Here is a 20,058-nt window from a genome sequence, read left to right as displayed (position 1 = left end):
ATTGCTGAGGGTCCACTATCACCTGCAATCACCAGTAGCCCCCTTTTACAGATGGGCAACTGAAGCCACCCAGCGTACGCTTGAACCGCGATGGGGAATGTTGGTCTCCCCGCAGCTCCAAACAACCCGTCCCTATTCATTTAAGGCCTGGAGGGGGGCTCACATACGATGCTGGCTGCGTGGCTGTTCCCTCCACGCAGCCTTCCGAGGCGAATAGCCAAAGCCGAGGCTCCCCCCGCCCCGGGATCAAGAAAAGCAGCTCCCAAGGGCGCCCGGCTCTCCTTTCTGTTCGGCTCAGGCCAACGCTCCTCCTCCTCCTCTTTGGGCAGCCACATGATGCTGATCCGCCTTTCTCGGGCTCTCTCCGCCTCCCCAGCCCCGCAGCCAGCCAGCGATGGGGGCGGTCCCATGGCGCTGGGCTGGTGGCGGCGACGGCGGCGCTGCTGCTGCTGCTGCTTTCTCCGCCCACGTCCCAATCCCCGTCCCAGGGAAAACAGAGAACAAAACGGAAAGGAAGTGCTGAGCCCCGCCGGCTGCGGAGCCTTCTCCCCCTCGCTGTCCTGCTTGGGATCACGCTTGCTTGGCTGCGGGCATCAGGTTGGGCTGAGGACGGCGGAGGAGGCGGCGGTCCCAAAGTCCGAGGGGGGACTCTGAAAGCGGCGCCTTTCTGGGGCATCAGCTGCCGGGCACCGCTTGGCGCATTGCGCGGACCATGGCTGGTCGCTCCTTCCTCGCCTTCTTCTTCCTCGTGAGCCGCCTGCTGGCGCCGAGCAGCCCTTTCAATCTGGATGTGGAGAGCCCGACTGTTTACACCGGCCCACTGGGGAGTTACTTCGGCTTCGCGGTGGATTTCTTCGCCCCCGATCGCTCCTCGTAAGTATCCTTTGCCCGCCGAGCGCGAGAAGCGCCGCGCTCGGCGCCCGGAATCGTCGCAGGCAGCCTCCCCGCTGGTTCCGAAAAGGGGCAGGAATAGACGCCAGGGACGCTTGGACGAGTCCCAGGAAAGTTCCCGATGGAGCTCTGGAAGAGACGCCGAAATGCGCCCGTTCCTGATCTCTCCTTCTGAGCACAGCCCCCCCGCTTTGGAAGTCAGCTTCATGGAAATGAATGGAACTGGGCTTCCGAGCAAATGTGTGTCTGGAATTGGGATGCAGGTTTCCCCCGCTGCTGCTGGATCCCAGTCAGTTAAACTCCTCGCCTAGCTGGGTTATTCTTCAGTTTCAGCCAAACAGATCCATGCCCAAATCCCACTGATTTCTCAGGGGAACACACTTAAGGAGACGTGCAGCCAAGATCCGATTTTGGGTAGTATCCAACGTTAGTCCTGCGTAGAGGAGACCCATTGAAATGAATGGAACTTAAGCCAGTCGTGCTTAACTTAAATCTCGTTCATTTCAATGGGTCTCCTCTATGTAGGACTAACAAGGGATATTACACCCTGTTCGCTCCAAAGTAAGCCACTCCGATGTCAGTGGGACTTACTCCCGAGTCAGCGTGCCTCGACTTTTGCAGCCTGAGTTTGAGGGTCAGGGGGAGGAAATCCTATTGAAATCCTTGAGTGATACATGCTGATAAGAGGATTTGGCTAAAATCCAAGTGCTCCAGTTTGTAGAGAGAAGGCTTAACTTACATTCCTCCCAACTCTCTCACTGAATTAAGACAAGATTGCCTCTTCTTATCCTGCCCATACAAATCCATAAGGACACTTTATACCGAGGGGAAATAATGATGCCAGGTGGTGAGGCAGTTTGAGGCTGTAAAGCAGAGCAGAGGAAAAGTGGAAGAGGGCAGGAGAAAACTTTGGCCCCATTCAGAAGATACATGGTGGTTAAGCCAGAAAGCCGGGTTGTGTTCAGAAGACACTTTAAACCACAGCTTTAACCAAGGTGAATAAAGCAATTACATTATTGGTAATGTAATTTGTTTGCTTTCCTCAGAGGAGTTCAAACTGGCTAGCAATATATTTATTTGCATCCTGCCCCCAATAATTAAGATATAAAATCCATATAATATAATGCACTATATAATATGGTGTAGGGGCTAAAGTGTTGGACTGGGAGTCGGGAGATCCGGGTTCTAGTCCCCGCTCGGCCATGGAAACCCACTGGGTGACTTTGGGCCAGTCACAGACTCTCAGCCCAAACTACCTCACAGGGTTGTTGTTGTGAGGATAAAATGGAGAGGAGGAGGATTATGCATGCCGCCTTGGGTTCCTTGGAGGAAAAAAGGCGGGATATAAATGCAATAATAAATAAATAATACAATGTAACATAATAATTAAGGTTCAATTTATTTCTAGGGAAAAGCTAAATGAGCATACAGTTATTTATTTTTAATGATTTTTGAAGGATGCATATATCTAAGAATAGGGTATTGTAATTAGATAAGATACCCCCCAGCATATTATATAAATAGAATAATATTAAATGCTACATGTTACAGTTGTATAATAAAATCCATAAAAGTCCTAAATAGAAAACGTTAAGTCAATAGGTGCTAGTATCTCCTAGGCTATCATCCCATACACACTTACCTGGGAGTATGTCACATTGAACTCAGTGGGACTTACTTTTGAGTAGACATGTGTAGGATTGTGCTGTTAAAGCACAAACAATACACTCATAAATTGAATATATCCTCAGCAATGTCTCAAGAACAAAAAAGTTGCAATTTTTAATGAGGATTAAGAAAATGTATAATAACATGGGGTCTAGCTCTGGTACTAGCAGTGTAGGTGCAGTAGAACTGTGTTCTAGCAGTTGGGTGAATGAGAGAGGGGAGGTTGCATCCTTTAGTGTAGGAGAGGGGCTTATATAGGTCCTGAACCTGAAGTAGTAGTATGGGAATATTTGGTGTGCTCCCTTTGTAAACTGTGCCATACCCCAAGAATCTTTGTTTTCTTGCAGCAGACTAGTATTACTACTCTTCCAAAATTAAGCTGGACAAGCATCTGTCAGGGATGCTTTAGGGTGGATTCCTGCATTGAGCAAGGGGTTGGACTCGATGGCCTTGTAGGCCCCTTCCAACTCTGCTATTCTATGATGCTATGATGCTATGGAGTGACACAAATTATGTCAGAGAATATTTTCAGCCAGTGCCGTTGTGTGTGATTCACATATTGACATCGATGCAGTCGAAAGCACTTCTGTCTAACACAGTGGTTCTCAACCTTCCTAATGCCGCGACCCTTTAATACAGTTCCTCATGTTGTGGTGACCCCCAACCATAAAATTATTTTCATTCTTCTCTACACGATCCATTGTCATGGGACGGTTTGCTAATGAAAATAATACATAACAATAGCTTTAATAATACAAAAGATGATACATGACATAGTTCAGTCAATACAGTTTCCTAAGACCATTGGAAATATGTGTTTTCCAATGGTCTTAGGTGACCCCTGTGAAAGGGTCGTTCAACCCCCAAAGGGGTCCCAACCCACAGGTTGAGAACCGCTGGTCTAACAAGTTCTAATTTGCTATGACAACTTTTCAGTTTGATTCTGGAGGAAGGAAATCATTAGGATCTTTGTTTAAAAGATCTCTCTTTAAAGTCTCATACAGAGAAAGAGGGGAAATCCATCCATCAATGAGAGGACCTTAGCCTCAGTCCTGCTTGCTTCTTTAATAGTTAAACTTAAAATGGTTAAAACTAAAATGGGACTTTCTTCCTAGTTAAGTATTTATGATAGACAATATAACTCTGACGCAACATTTTGAATGGAGCTGCTCTATACAATGGCTGGATTTGCCGGTGAGGTAATATGGTAGGGTGGCCACCTTTTTCCCTTGGAGCAGGTCCTAGGGCTGCATTTCTAAGCATGCTTATTAGGAAGGAAGCCTCACAGGGTCCAAAGGGCCTCATTTTTGGTTAAACGTACTTAGGATTGCTCTGTAAGGCTACTTTATTTCCCCTAAATCCTTTGAAACTTAAGAAAAGGAAACTATTCAAATTGAAAATGTCACATGGAGCATCATCAGACCAGTGTTTTATAGCACGTTCAATAATGGCCACTCACAGATGTTTGAGGGTCCTTTTGATGACACTGTCTATCTCCTGTGCATCTCTTGCTCCTTTTCTCAATTTTAGCTTTACAAAGTAAACCTCTTTTAATCTGACTCTTCTGAGGTTGCACTATAAAATGCCCACTAGAGGGTGATGTCCTAGTTGAAATCTACAGGTGTGGAGAAACCCTGAAAAGGGAGGTTCCCTCTAATTGGGATTCGTTGAGTGGTGGCCAAACACTCTAGGACACGGTTTTTCTCATTTTAGAAAAAGTTTATTACGAGCAGTGCTGCAAGGTGGCAACCCCTAGAGGATCTGAAGGACTGCCCACTAGTTGCAGGCAAAGCTAACATACTTATAGGGTAACATCCTCAGAAACAACAACAGAACCTCCTCATATAATAAACCAGTCATAATATAGAAATAGGTTAGCTTTTCAACCAATGATAGGCAAGGATTGATATGCATGTGCAGAGTTCTAAGGATCGGAAAAACAAAACGTTGATGGGTATTGCAATCCTGGAATATCTGTTCCTTGTGATTACTACTCTTCTTGTCCTCGCTGGGAGGCTCACACTCTTGACTAATGTGTCAACACTTCTTGTTGGTTGAGCAAGTGTTACTCAGTGTATTTTCGGTTACAGCTTGGATCAAATTGCTGCAGAACTTAATTTCTAATAGAAGGAGCTTACAGAAAATGGTGGGCACAGATAAAACAGCCCATTCACTCATTTCCTCGACACAGGCCACGACACAGGCCACGTGGTTGCTGGTCTCTTTTCCATGAAAAGTGTTCATTTCAAATGCGGAAGAGAACTAGAAAGAGAGTCCATGGTAAGGAAATGTGATCCCCCACCCCATCTGATGATTGTCTTAAGCAAGAAAGGCTTAATGTCCTTAATGGGTCAAATCCAAGGCCCGTCACATCCAGGCCTTTGTTCAGAGATGGCCAATGATGCTTTGGTGCCTGAGAGGATAAGTCTAAATAGCACCACCAACCAGGGCTGGTTCTACCCATTAGGCAGAGTGAAGTGGTTGTCTCAGGCAACAGATGCTGGGAGTGCTGGAGAAAAGAGCTTTGTGCCTCATAGCCTGTCCTCTGTCCCCTGAGTTACTCTGCTGCTCTCAGGTGCATTGGAGAATGCTATCCCATTACCAGTACTGAAGATTCAATTGCCAGTCTGGTATGAGGAATGAGGTGTTGTCATTACATTTGAATCCTGAATTGGATTTTTCATGGGTTGCTTTGCCAGGCTATAGACAAGGCAGGCAAGAGTGGTCAAAAACAACAACACCTATATGCTCTACATGCTTTAGATACTACAGCACTGTAAAGGCATTTGGGTAACAGGGAGAGAGTGAATGAAGGAGGGAAACAAACAACTCAGTGTTTGAGAAAATACGGTTTGTTTGATTGTCTGCCAATCAAACCATGGATTAAAATAAATAACCACGAGTTAGGGTTTTCTGCAAACCAGATCAGTGGAGGGCTGTAACCTCGCTGTAATCAGATTGTATTAACTGCCCTTCCAAATCGGAGATATCAGTGAGCCCAAAGACCCTGGAGGCAGTTACAAATGATTCCAGAACTTTTAATTCTGAACCAGTAAATATCCAATCACGATTTGGAAGCCAGGATACCCTGGAGAAGAGGCTGATGCTAGGGAAAGTGGAAGGTAAAAAGAAGAGGGGCCGACCAAGGGCAAGATGGATGGATGATATTCTGGAGGTGACAGACTTGACCTTGGGGGAGCTGGGAGTGGCGTCAGCCGACAGAAAGCTCTGGCGTGGGCTGGTCCATGAAGTCACGAAGAGTCGGAAACGACTGAACGCATAAACAACAAGTCTATCTTCCATCAGTATGAGAAGCATAAAGGGTAGCATAATAAATATTACTTTTCTTAGTAATGGTACACTACTATCTCTCATTATAAAATAAAAGAATAGGTTTATTTTGTCAGTTAGATGTTTTGGTGACCTTAAGTATTGCCCATTGATAGAAGGAATGATTCCTGCTCCTGTTAATAAGATGTGAGATTTGGAAAGGAACATGAATTTTGATTGATCATTTAAGGCTGCATTCCTAGATGCACTTACCTGGGAGTTAGTCTCCTTGCATTCAGTTTATTTATTTATTTATTACATTTCTATACCGCCCAATAGCCGGAGCTCTCTGGGCGGTTCACAAAAATTAAAAACATTCAAAGTATAAAACAACAGTATAAAACCATACTATAAAATACAATATAAAAGCTCAACCAGATAAAAACAGCAGCAATGCAAAATTACAAATTTAAAACACCAAGTTAAAAATTGTTTATAGACTGTTAAAATGCTGGGAGAATAAAAAGGTCTTCACCTGGCGGGTTGGGATTACTCTGTAATTAGTGTGTTTAGGATTACAACCTAAAAAGGCAGTCCTGTGCAGATTTAGTTAGGGATTGAACACAGTGGGACTAACTTCCTAGTAGACTTGCATAGGACCGTGATGTATATTTATTTATTTATTTATTTGCAATATTTCTGTGCTGCCCCATAACTAAAGTCACCTGAGTGGCATATAAATTTATGTCGTAGTCCACATTATAAAGATATCTAAAATGAAAAAAGCTAATGTTGCAGCATGGTTTCAGTTGAATATTACTAAGCATAACACTCTTGCAAAAATTGGAAATGTGACTGTGTCTCTTTTGTGGTGTAATTTTCCTGTGTTTACTGTGGCGATACGATTTTATGCTGCCCCCGTTTTTACCACAATCACACTCTGCTCAATAATAGTTTAGATCCAGACTTAATCATGACTACATTAGATCCACTGAACATAAATTAGTCATGGCTAAGTCTGGATCTAACCTGTAATGTTTACATAAGATTGAAGATGTGCTTGCGTTTGTAAAATACCAATATGTACATTATACAAATATGTATAGGAATGCATGCAGGAAAGTGATGTCAATTTCCCAAAACAAGGGTGTATTAAAAGGAAAACAAGGAAGGAACAGGTTATGCCACAGTAGATTGTTATGCAGAAACTCAGGCCATAGCTAGACCTAAGTTTTATCCCTGGATCGTCCAGGTGTCAAACCTGTTCATCTAGGTGACACACAGGGGATCCAGTGCTCAGGCAGGGGCGAACCCTGGATGATCCCAGGATAAACCTTAGGTCTAGCTGTGGCCTATGTTGAGCTATTTTGCATGAGGGTTAAAAATGGATTTGGGAAATTCCCATGCCATTTTTTGTGACGTGAAATTCGTTACGCTCGGGCTCTCAAGGGAGTTGCTGAGGTGTTCTCAGAACCTCTGTGTATCATCTTTGAGAAATCCTTGAGAATGGGTGAGGTGCCACAGGACTGGAGACAGGCAAACATTAGCCCAGTTTTCAAAAAGGGGTAAAGAAAGATCTGTCAAATTACAGACTAATCAGTTTGACTAAGATGCCAGTGAACATGTTAAAACAGATGAAAAGGGAATCAATTTGTAAGCCTTTTGGTAACAATGCCCTGATTAGTATAAGCCAGCATGGATTTGTTGTGAATAAAACCTGCCACATTAATACTGCTTTAAAAAATAAAAGTGTTACTACCTTAATGGATTGTGGGAATACTGGGGACATAGTTTATCTTGATTTCAAGAGACAATATATTTTGGCTAGAAAACGGGTAGCACCATTGTGTGGATTCTCAGCTGGTTGGAAAACCATACTCAGAGAATATTCATCAGTAGTCCTCATTGAACTGGAGGGATGTTTTCAGTGGGATGCCGCAGGACAGTGGCCCAGTGCACTTCGACATTTTTATCAGAGACTTAGGCCATAGCTAGACCTAAGGTTTATCCCTGGATCGTCCAGGGGTCAAACCTGTTCATCTAGGTGACACACAGGGGATCCAGTGCTCAGGCAGGGGCGAGCCCTGGATGATCCCAGGATAAACCTTAGGTCTAGCTGTGGCCTTAGATGGAGGGCTGGAGAAAGCCTCTATGAAATCTGCAGCTGACGCAATAAATAGGTGTTTCCTATTTATAGATGTTGGTTCTCCCTTTAGCTGTGTCATTCTTTAGATTGATTATTTTGCATCCAGGTAAACCCAATCAATGCTCTTAGACTGTTGATACTTCCCATAATTTTTTTTAGTACAACTTTGCTCATATTATAGATGGTTTCTCTGGATTCTGATGCCACGAAAAAAAAAAAAAAAGACTTGGAAGTAAGTTTGGTTGAAATAATTGACTGTCTGGATCCGATGGTCCTGGATCCAATGAACCATGCAACTACTTCCACATGCTGAAGGTGTGGGGGCTTTGGACATGTATGTATCGAACTGCAGTTTTCCATGACACACGGCACACCACTTCTAAAATCTAGGGGGGGGGTTTCAAAAGAGGTTTGCGATATGCCAAAAAAAGTGGCCGGTTCATGTCAAAGATTCACTGAGCCTGCCCAGAAGCTAGTTCTAAGGATTCATTACTGCCATTGGAGCCAAGGCATTATTGATGGAAATAGCACTCCCTGTCTCTAATTTACGTGAGTAATTAACATCACTGTGTTCTTGCACAACTCTGGTTCATTCCAAAAGGGCATGTGCAGTTGAACTCCCTGATGGCTTTTCTCTTGTGAGTCAGTCAAATCGGCCTATCTCTCACGCTGCTGCCCCACAATGGCATCAAAGCTTCATCGCCTGAGGGGGCCACCTCACCTTGCCTCAGGAGGACAACATCAAATAGGATGCTGGCATCTGTAAAACAGACACTTCTCCCACTTTGGCAAGTTGTTCAGCTTGAAGCACATTCTCTCTTCATGGGATATTTGGCAATAACCTGAACATTTTATTTTATTTATTTGCATTTATGTTTGGTGATATATTTGGTTTTATTGTTGTTTGTTGCCTGGATAAAGGAAAACAAATATATAAAATAAATTGGGCCTGCAACCCTAGCATTAAAGAAATGTTAATTGAGTAATCATATGAGTTTTATTGATTTAATCTGTTAAGTTAAATTTGCAGGCTGATAAGAATAGCATTACTGAAGCAAGGCATACATCTCCTCAGTTCTCCGATGATGCACACATAGGGGGACCATATTTGGGAAACCAAAAAAGAGGATGCCCAGTGGGGGGGGGGGCGGCGGCGATGGGAAAGTGCACTTTCTGGGACCTCCAGAAAGCATGTCATTCCCCCCCCCCACCATGCTAATGGCGGAGGAGGGGAAAGCGTGTCATTTCCATCCCTGTCCCACTGCTCCAATCAAGGCCTTTAAGGCCTCGATTGGAACAGTGGGGTGGGGGGCGCCAGGAAACTACACTTTCTGGGGCCTTTGGAAAACGTGTCATTCTCCACCACCATGCTAATGGCGGCCTTAAAGGGAAAAGTGTGTCATTCTCAGACATTATAGAAAATTACAGAAACCCCCCCCCCCCAACACCCAGTATAGAACAAAAACCTGGACAAATGTGGGGAAATCCTGACAGTTGGTCACTCTATGCACACGTGCATCACCACAAGCACCATCTTAGAAGAGGTGTCTCCTCTGTATGAGAGAGAATGAAGAATGCCTCTTTTAAGATGGTGCAGTTGTCACCTGCAATTTTCATTATATAATGGCTGCCCCTTTCGGGTGCTTTAATTGATTAGATACATTGATTATACTTTGCAACACTAAAATAGATACATAAATAAAATGAAAAGAACTAGTGAAGGTCTCTTGACCTTCTAATTTCTGGTTTATACCAATACAAGTTAGATCTGCAAAATTTTGTGGTTCTCTTTAGGATTTCCTGCCTTCCAGCTTTTCATCCCCCGTGCCACCGCTTTAGAGTTTTGGGGCTATTGGAGGGAACGATTCCCCTCCTTTCTTTAGAGGTTTTTCCTAAAGATTTTTTTTTTGTACTTTTGCATCCTTGGGATTCTGCCTTGGGGTTCCTTGCTGATATCTCTCTCTTATAAGGATGGTGTATTTAGCTAGATTAGCAATGACACTTATCACTTGAACATCAGAAATAGAGGGATTAACAAAACAAAAAAGCTGCTTTATCTGCAATGGGGAAGTGGTGTTCCTCCAATGATGACTATAGTATTTTCAGTTCCAAGGTGGAGAAAGGAATAGTGGAGTTTAAGGCAACAATCCCCAAAAGCAATGTGTGCCCCCAGCTGAAAACCTGTTGGATATCCACCCCCAAGAGCGTCTCTACATTAAGGGAAATTGTGTTGTTTACCTGGGGATTTTGTGCTTCCTGGTTCTTTGGCATGATCGTTATGGGCTGCATTATACAGGAGGAGGGGGGCAACAAGGGGTTGGAATTGAATACTTCTCCACCGTTCCATTCCATTGAGTTCTGTTGAAACTGCACCATCTAGTGGCAGAAGATCCTGCTGTTTCCTGGCCATTGCCACTTTAATAGTGGTTATTTTTATCCCAGGATCTTCGGGGGATTCCACAGGAGACATCCTGGTTGTTGGCGATATCATGAAATCGGCCCAGAAACTTCCATGAGTGGTCAATCACAAGCGTGCAATAAATCACTTGTTTAGAGGAGCCCCAAGAGTATTTTCCATTGCAGAAGATCAGAGATGGGAAACATGTGGCCCTCCAGATGTTGCTGGGCTGCAGTTCCCATCAGCCCTACCCATTGGTAAGGAATGATGGAAGTAGTAGGCCAAAACATCTGGAGGGTCACATGTTCCCAATTCCTGCTGAACACAAAAGCCATTGTTTCAATTTTGCAAATTCACTATTTATTTAGGGGACAAAACGGTGCCTGTAGAACTCCTGTCTTCCTCAGACTCCCCGAGAGAGAGACAGCCACTACATTTCTGTTGGAATATAATCATGTTGTGTTGGTACACTCTCCACACTCTGTGGCTTACCATTTCAGCTGCTTATATCTGTAGGATGAACGTGTCCAATCCTAAACATTTGTGTTGGCCGGCATGAATGTCCCTGGCAAAACGTTGTGATACGAGACGCTGTGTTGGGTAGAGCAGTTCCTACGCCATGTGTTTTGCATTTATTTGCTGGCGTAGGCAAGTATTAGAATTGGGATATTATGGTATGTCTGTGTGTGTGTGTTGGTTCAACTGTTTTCTGTTCTCTTTTAAACTGTCATTTAAATCCTGTCACGGCCAGGATTGATCAAATCCAAACATCAAAACTAAGGGAGACTGAACAGCAGGAGTATCAGTTTCATGGAGTTTAATGGAGCAGTGATGTTGTAAAGGAAGGGAAATGTGCCTTAGGATTTACAGAAGCATAACACTTGAAAGGGGTGGGGCAGGAGAGAAATTCCCTTAGTATTGGGAATATGATATTAGGTAATGAGTGCAAGGAGCCATTTATTTTATTTTTGGCATAGATTTGTTTGCATTCAATTGTCTTTGCTGGGTGAGGAGTTGAAGGCCGGAATAGCTTTGTAATATGTTGAATGAAATGGAATGTAAAGAATAATTCCTGCAAAGTTAGGAAGTTACTAACCCTCATCTGCTGCTGGTTACTCAAATGTGGCTCATGGAAATATCTGAGTTTCCAGAAGATCCAGCTGTCATGTAGAGTTCTGCTTTGTGTCTCTTCTTGTTTTGGTCTTGCAGCCCAACTCTGTAGAGTCATTCAAAAACAAGAAGGCAGTAGTTGAATGATCTAATATATACAGAGTGCCCAAAGCACACAACTACAAGATATCCATTAAAGGATGGACAGTGATAATTAAACTTGTTTATTCACAGATATGATGGATATAACTGATGCATCCCCTGCATGGCAAAATGACACGGCCATCAATGGCAAACTGCTGGTGGCCTAACAAAACTGTACATGAAAATTACTCCTAATACAATCATCTCCACATTTTTATAATGAATAATTTCTAATGCATGATGTACATAAATTGAAACCACAGTCACAGTTTATAGATTCAGTACAGTGCTGGTGATGACATCAATATAGTAACCTTTTAAACTATGTTTATAATTCAAGGTTATGTTTGTTGTTTTCTTTTTCTTATCAGCATTGTAAACTTTATTGTGTTTTTGTTTTCTTGTTCTTCTCAGCGTTATAATTTTTTTTGGTAGCATTTTCAGGGGGCTGTCATGGCAAGGAAGGCGGAAGGAAGTCCACTTCTGCTGGTGCAGTTGATCCAGCTTAAAACTGGATCCAGTCCCTTATATTGATTTATCCAATTCCACAGTTTGTGTGTTTAATCAGCTGCCTTCGACAAATTAATGGGCACTCTGGAACTTAGCTGTTGTTTATTTCTTGCAGGATGTTTCTCCTTGTGGGTGCTCCAAAGGCAAACACAACCCAGCCAGGGATTATACAAGGAGGCCAGGTGCTCAAGTGTAACTGGAACTCCAACAGAAGAGACTGCGAGCCTATCATATTTGATGATACAGGTAACGTCTGATATCACAATGGGCTTGCTTCCAGTGGGATGGGAATGAATTGCAAAGGTGAAAGTAAGTCGATATAGACTATCATGAGCAAGGCACACTGTGTTGGGCTGTCTTTATGGCATAAACCAGGGCTAGGGAACTCAGTGCACTCCAAACGTTTTGGACTACATCTCCCATATTCCTCACAATTGGCTGAAGGGAGTTACAGTTCAAAACATCTGGAGGCCCCCAGGTTTCCTCCTGGCATCGACATTCATAACAGACATGCCTCTCCTGGTCAAGGTCCTTTATATGTTTATGAAGGGCGGATTGGTTTAAATGAGTGATTTAAATTGGCAAGAAAAAAAAGTTGATTTAAATTACTGCTTTAAAGCAAGTTTCCCGTTTAAACTTTTTCATATTTTTCCTGAACAATGGTGCAAATCTAACCACTTCATCATGTTAATTAGCATCTAGATAGAATATTATTTACAGTTTCATTCTTAAAAACAGGCTTCACATCTTTTTGTTTCATTGTATATATTTGCATGCTTTCCTTTTGAACCTATAGAAGGAATGACCTTACAATATTCCAATATAGAGATTTTCTTGTTCCCAGCACTCATGAAAGTTCGGAGTTCACAGTGCAATCCTATACATGTCTATTCAGAAATATTTTCCATTGAGTTCAACAGGGTTTACTCCCAGGCTAGCATTTATAGGATTGCAGCCTAAGTATGGGAATACAAGAAGAGGCACACCAGACAATTTTGCCTTCTCTTTTTCTTTCCAGTATTGCTTCTTTCTGCTCCGCTCTGTCTTGGCCTAGACTTGCCCTTGCAAAAAGCAAAGTAGCAAACAAAAATGAAATGCCTAGTAGTTCAAAGCAAAATTGGATAATTACTGGGCAGACCAGAACAGTTTATTTCCATCAGGTGAAAATGAAACGCCAATGTTTGGGTAGAGTATAAACTTTTCATATTTGAGAAATGGTCAGAATGGTTCTTCATTGGATGGAAATGCTTCCTTTAACTCAATGTGTATGGTAGAAATGTTGATTCATTTTAACAGTATTGATAACATGCTACTCTCCAAATTATTTAATGTTAATCTAGTTAGTATTTAAGAGGAACTTAATATTTATGTATTTTTAAAAATACGATTCAAATTTTATCCACCGTGTTATATTATTTTTTTGTCTTAACTAACTCCTCTGCCTTGCTTGGCCCGACTCAACCAACATATAAGCAGCTACCAACAATGTTCCTATCCTAACTTTTGTTAGAGAAACAGAAACTGAAAGCCCAGAACTTTCAAGAGACAAGAACTGGCAGTTATTTTATTTAGTTAGTCAGCCAGGAAGATAGAGCCATTTTCACAAGATGAAAAACTGCAGTGAATGCCTATGTTTGACTGAATTTCCTACCAAGGCCTGTGAGTGTGTCAGAGCCATTAATTCAGTTTATGATACTGTAAGTGTAAGTATATCATGTTTTTGTTGGGATTTAATTGTAACTATATTATTTTCTAAATGAGAGAGAAATTTAGCATTTTATTTATTTATTAAAAAATTAAAAAATCTGATATATATCACGAGAGAGAGAGAGAGAGAGAGAGAAACGAATGTTTACATTTTTTTTTTTTTAAAAAAAAGGTCATTGATTCTCCCCACCACCATCCTGCCTGGGACACATTTTATGGTTGGCCCACAGATGCCAAGGGAGTATGGGTGATTTGGAATTATTATTGTGTCAGATGGCCAATAAATTCAGTGTCTGTCCCATTCCAGAGTCCCTTGAGGCTCACAGTGGAAGCAAGTTCAAGGCAGGAATGTGGTTCAAGACAGGAAGAAGGTAGGACCCTGGATAGTTCCAAACTGGTCCTGTTGGCTGAACTCTCTCATACTAGGACAATAGGAGAATGTGACCTCAGCAAGTGGCCAACTAAAGCCTTATCTAGGCTAATAAGGCCAGGGACCCAAGTGAATTCAGTAGGCCAGCTGCAGGTACTAGAACATCAACCTTTGCATACACCCTGCTAGCCAGGCATGACATGACAACACACGGACAAGGATTGAATTTCCAAAATGCCAGCCAACACACCAGCATGCGCTACAGTTTACTGTGGCTTAAGCAATCCACAGTGGGCTGTTTTGATCATGCATACTGAAGGCTTGAAGCCCTTAGTTTTTCTTGGGTTCAGACAAAGGGATCAAAGAAAATAGATCTGTGTCAAACTGAGACAAAAAACAAACAAAAGAGGAGAGAATGGCTTCATGCAATGTCAGACAGTGATCATGTTTGCACGATCGTCACAGTGGTTTATTTTCCTTCCCAGCATGTGCTGGTTGTGAGCTGCCTAATTAGCTTTGCTGCGCATGGGTTGTTGTGACGTCTGAACCTGGCGAGGATGGGTGGCTGGGGTGGTTCACAGACCACCGTGAAACACATGGCTTGTTCTAGGATTCCTGGGTGGTTTGTGAACACCGAGCAACCCTAGAACAAACTAAACACTGACCCTTGCCAGGTTCGGACATCATGACAACCAGCGCCTGGCAAGGGTAATTATGCCAATGAAGCGGCTCACGACCAGCACGCGCAAGGAGGAAGAATAAGCCATTGTGGCTTTTTTTCCTTCTGTGATTGTACAACTCGCCCTGTGTCTGGTTGTATTCAGAGTAGATTGCTGTGCCTTAGCTAATCGTGAGGCATTTGATATTGTGTTTTTATGAATTCGTGTTTTTGTGAATTCGTGTTTTTGAACTTCTTTCTGCGCATGTGACTAGAAACAGTACATTATTGATCAGATTACTTGCAAAATGCACTCCATTCACCCCAAAATTGAAGCTCCTTTGAATCATCTTGATATCAGGTGCTCTTCCCTGCTGAAGCTCTTAAAGCAACAGTGTCAAGTTATGTCAAATACCTCAGTGCAATGGCTCTTCTCCTTTCTGTCAAGCATATAGCCAAAACAGGCCTAAATGGCAGGGATTCAAAGAGCTATTTTAAGTACCATAGGGGCAGCAGTATTTCTGGTGGTTTTGGGAAGTTTTTCTTTTAAAAATATCCTCCTCTGCCTCCCCCCCCGCCCCCCCCCGGTCACTAGGACCCTGTTCAAATAACACGCTAAGTCACGGTAGTTAAGCATTTTGAGCTAAACATTATGGCTTAGCGTGTCATGTGAACCATGACATGTCGTGTGAACCATTCCTAACCATGGTGGCTACATAACAATGCTTTAAACGCGCTCACTAATCATTTGCTATATAAATAAATAAATAATAATAAATAATAATAAAAGGGTTAGCGGCCTAACCATGGCTTAGCATGTTGTCTGAACAGGCCCATTATACATTACTTTTGAAACTGCCAAGAGTTTCAAAAGTGTTATGCCATGTGGCTTGGGGAACTGCTGTTCAACAAACACAGGGCCCCAACCCACTTTGGGCCAGCAGAGGTAATATAGCACAGTTCTTTATGTACACATATCGGTGCCTGCCTCTGTAGCTCTATAATATTCCCTCATTTCCACTTTTAAAATAAGTAGATGATTTTAAACTTAAGCCTTTGAGTCAGCAGCCCGGTCTGCACGTCATGATAACCCCGGATATTTTAAGATTCTGGATTATCCTGTTCAAGGCGATGTGCTTCTGCAATTCTTCCCTCTTTTTGGACAATATGAAAAGGAAGCAGTTCACACATCACAATAACCTTGATTTAAAAACCAAACACACAAACATGTGGGTAGGAATGGCTAAACAAATCATGGACTGTCTGTGGTTTAGTTAGTGTTATGTGCAAACCTGGCTTATTCTTTCCCCAAGAAACCAGAGAAATAAGCTGAGGACAAGCTGTGGACTGTTTCTCTGGCTAGAATCAGGTTTTCATTCCATTTCGCTGGGGCGTGGGGAAGAGCTTTGTCGAACCACTTCCTTTTCATATCGCCTAAAACTGGGAAAGAGTTAGTATACAGAAACTGTTACTAAGGAATCAAAAGAAGCTCCCGCCCTCCAAAGCATCCAGCTGGATCCCAAGAGTTCCAAAACACATTATGTAGGCTGGTTGGATGCAGAGTGGCACACGCCCAGTTAGTTCCACTTCCTTTCATTGGGGTATTGATATATCCAGAAGGAGACACTGCAGCTCAGATTCCATTTCTGATCTGTGTTAACAGGGTTTTAAAATAATAAGAATTTCCTTAACCAGGCAACACAGCCTTGTTCTCGCCTGATTCTTGTGTGGGTGGGCCAACAATAGAAAGCTTTGTTCCAGAGACTACATTGTCGGTCAGGCATGGACGTTTCTGTGACCCATTTAGCATCCGGCATATTTCAAGAGCCTCGTGCAGCTCTGTCCTTTCAACATTCTCCAGCTCAGGAGCTGCTGCCGTGGAGAAGTCATGCAGAAAATGTGTGTCAGGGGTCTGGGAAAGGGGAAATTGGTTCTCACCACCGCCTGCACACCATACAGTGAAATAAGCTGGCAAAAAATGAGGTTGAACTAATCCAGTGAGTCATTGTTAAAGGACTGTGCTTGGGGGGGGGGGGGTCACAAGAAGGTCTTTCTCCTATTTATAGGTTATTTTAAAAATGTTGTCCTGCCAACCAGACTCCCGAAGATTCTTGTGGGAGCCAACATTAAATTCAACCAGAAAATATACAAACCCAATGAAAAGGGTTTGCAACATGAACAGCACAATCCACTGAGTTCAATGGGACCTTACTCCCAGGCAAGTGGTTATAGGACTGCAGTCTGAAGCTACAAAAAGCTGACAAGCCAATCAAACTCTAGTTTACAGCTCTTACTGTCAGCAAATAAACCTTCAGAGAAGTATTTTAATCTTTTAGAATAGGGGAATAACTGCAGAACAGCTGGAAACCACCAAACCATCAGTGAATGGGGAAAGGGGGTTCGGCCAGAAAATGGGTGTGTGGCCTTACGGGAAGCCCCAGTGGACTGGATTGAGATCCCAGGAGAGCCAGATTTAGCCCCCAGGCCTGAGGTTCTGCATTTCCATGGCAACTGGGTTGGGGAAGGAAGGTCCACCATTGGATCTCTTCCTGTGCCCTCATAGCTGTGTTTACAGGCATGGAGGAAGAGATCCACAGCACCCTGTGGCATCCCAGATGCTATCTAGGAACCATAGGATTGCTCTCTACGTATGGTGCATTTATATATGCCTTCAGAATGTTCTCTGTTGTATGTGTGTTTATGAAATAGATCCATGCAGCATGTGTTTGAGAAACCAAATATTTTTATGGCATGTGGCCAGTGTGGCGTAGTTGCTAAAGCATTGGACTGGGAGTCGGGAGATCTGGGTTCTAGTCCCCATTTGGCCCAAAGCCACTGGGTGACTTTGGGCCAGACACAGACTCTCAGTCCAACCTGCCTCACAGGGTTGTTGTTGTAAGGATAAAATGGAGAGGAGTATTATGTACACTGCCTTGGGTTCCTTGGAGGAAAAAAGGCGGGATGAATAAATAAAATGGTTCACTCAATGTCACAATTACGTTATGAAGTAAGCAGTGGTAATCTTTTCATGCTTTCTATCTCTACTTACGAACTTCAAAAGTGTCTGGAACTGATCACTGTTGGGAGTGGCACTATCAAAAGCCCTTTTGGCTTCCATCTGCTGCTCAGGGCATAGCCACAGTCGTAAAGGATACTGTGAAGTAAAGAAATACTTGTTTATTTAAAATATGAATATCCCACCTTTCCTTTTTCAGTTCAAGGCATTAATAATAAGAATAGTAAAGTACAATAAAAAGCCAACCAAAAAATAAAAGAAAAAGCCTACTGTAATAACAAGCCAGCAAGTACAAGTAATGAGAGATAACAGCAATAAAAAATATCAGGGCGATCCTGGGAGCAATGTAATTCAGTCTACCAGGGGGATGATATAATAAATATGACAGCCAAACAGTACAATAACATATTTAAAAGCCAAAAAAAAAAAAACCTTCCTGAAAAGTTAGGCCTTAATGCAGCAATGAAAAGCCAGCAAGGAGAGAGCCAAGCAGACTTCCCTAGGCAGGGTGTTCCAAAATCTAGGACCCAGGCTCAGTCATAAACCTTTTCCCTCACTCCATCCAAACATAGGAGTGGAACAAGCAGGATAGAGAGCTTCTATGGGTGATCTTAGAAACAACATGTTACACATGAGAACAGGGAGTTGGACTCGATGGCCTTACAGGCCCCTTCCAGCTCTACTATTCTATGAAGGAAATGCCATGACTGGTCCCTGAGCATTTCATGTGCCATTGCGATGTCATTTGACATACTGTGGGCCTACATAACAAACCAACACATAAGGCCCATTCAAACAACACGCTAAGCTATGGTTAGGCCACTGACCCTTTTACAGTAAATGGTTCGTGACCGTGTTTAATCCACGGTTATGTAACCACCATGGTTAGGATTGGTTCATACGACGTGCTAAGTCATCATTTTCACAACACGCTAAGCCATAATGTTTAGCTCAAAATGTTTAGCCGCTGTGGCTTAGCATGTTGTTTGAACAGGTTCATAGAGACTGATTAGTGGAGTTCATGGAGAGATGGCATGCGTGCCAGAGGGGTGTTTTTTAAAGCCCCGTTGAGGTATTTATCTGGTCAGTCACAGGGCTTTATGTAGTTAGGAGCAGGAATAATTCCTCCCCTCCAGCACACGTAAAATGTGCTTGTCTAGCTCAGCTCAAGGTTACCAAGGAAACCAATCTGAAGCATTTGCACCTACTAGAAGGGTGAAGCAGAAACAAATCCAATGAAACAGGATCCTGGCCAGATCTACAGCTGTTGTCTCAGCAAGATGCAGAGGTTTTCTGAGGCGTTATGAAGGCTGCCTGGTCTGGGCCTACTGTTAAACCCAATCTGCTCTGAGGAGCTATCTGTCTCTTAAGAGGACGGTGCCTGATTCTGCAGCTGCTGGCTCCCCCAGCATGTGGGTGGTGAGGGCTGCATTGGGGACAGTGCCCTCAGGGAATGGTAAAGCCAAGTCCTCTGGCCAGGAAGGTCCCAGGGTGACAGATGATGGCTCAGTGATGACTCCTCCATCTTGGAGTCCTCCTCTGAGCTAGAGGGATGGGTGGGTGGGAGACAAGGCCAGAAAACATGACACAACATCACGTTATGCAAGTGTTCCTTTTCCTGATTCTCCCCTTCCTCTTTTTTTTTTTTTGACAAAGCAGAATCACATCAATGGGGGGTGTATCTCTGTGATGGATGCATCATACACGGTGTTATCTGCATGAGGGAGGAGATACCTTGCCTGTTTCTCCACCAACTAAGACTGTCACTACCTGAATACACTTTAAATCTGACCTAACTGAAAACTAAACTGAAACTACTGTGATTCCATAAGAGTCAGCGCCCCCATTCACACTAGCACAGGGGAAGGGGGGGGGTAAATTATCCACAGAGTGGAGAGGGGTAGGAAAACCACAGTGCACACACCCGTCACATGACTGTTACCCCCCTCGGAGCACCGTGGTTTACTTAGCCCTCGCTGTTATGTGGATAACATTGTGGTCTCTTGCTCAGGCGCCCACATATTGCAGCAGGCACTGTGGTGCCAATCAGGCCACGGTAGCCACTCCACACAACCAAAGGGCTACTATAAAAAAAGTCCACGCTGGCAAGAGCGTCACCAGAAGTGGCAGTTCCTTTTGCCAGTGGCCTCTTCAACAATCTTTCTGGGTG

General features: G+C 43.3%; 1 protein-coding gene across 1 annotated transcript in view; it reads left to right on the top strand.

The window, feature by feature from the left end:
* The first annotated feature begins 570 nt into the window (after positions 1 to 570).
* ITGAV (integrin subunit alpha V) overlaps positions 571 to 20,058 on the top strand; it is a 74,560-nt gene continuing 55,072 nt past the window's right edge. The window contains exons 1-2 of the mRNA XM_063116285.1: positions 571 to 873; positions 12,253 to 12,383. Of these exons, the coding sequence (XP_062972355.1) occupies positions 713 to 873; positions 12,253 to 12,383 (292 nt within the window). The 5' untranslated portion in view covers positions 571 to 712. The remainder of the gene's footprint in view (positions 874 to 12,252; positions 12,384 to 20,058) is intronic.

The sequence above is a fragment of the Elgaria multicarinata genome, chromosome 2 (assembly GCF_023053635.1).
Source record: "Elgaria multicarinata webbii isolate HBS135686 ecotype San Diego chromosome 2, rElgMul1.1.pri, whole genome shotgun sequence".
Taxonomy (NCBI): domain Eukaryota; kingdom Metazoa; phylum Chordata; class Lepidosauria; order Squamata; family Anguidae; genus Elgaria; species Elgaria multicarinata.
This window is presented reverse-complemented; position numbering and strand designations above follow the sequence as displayed.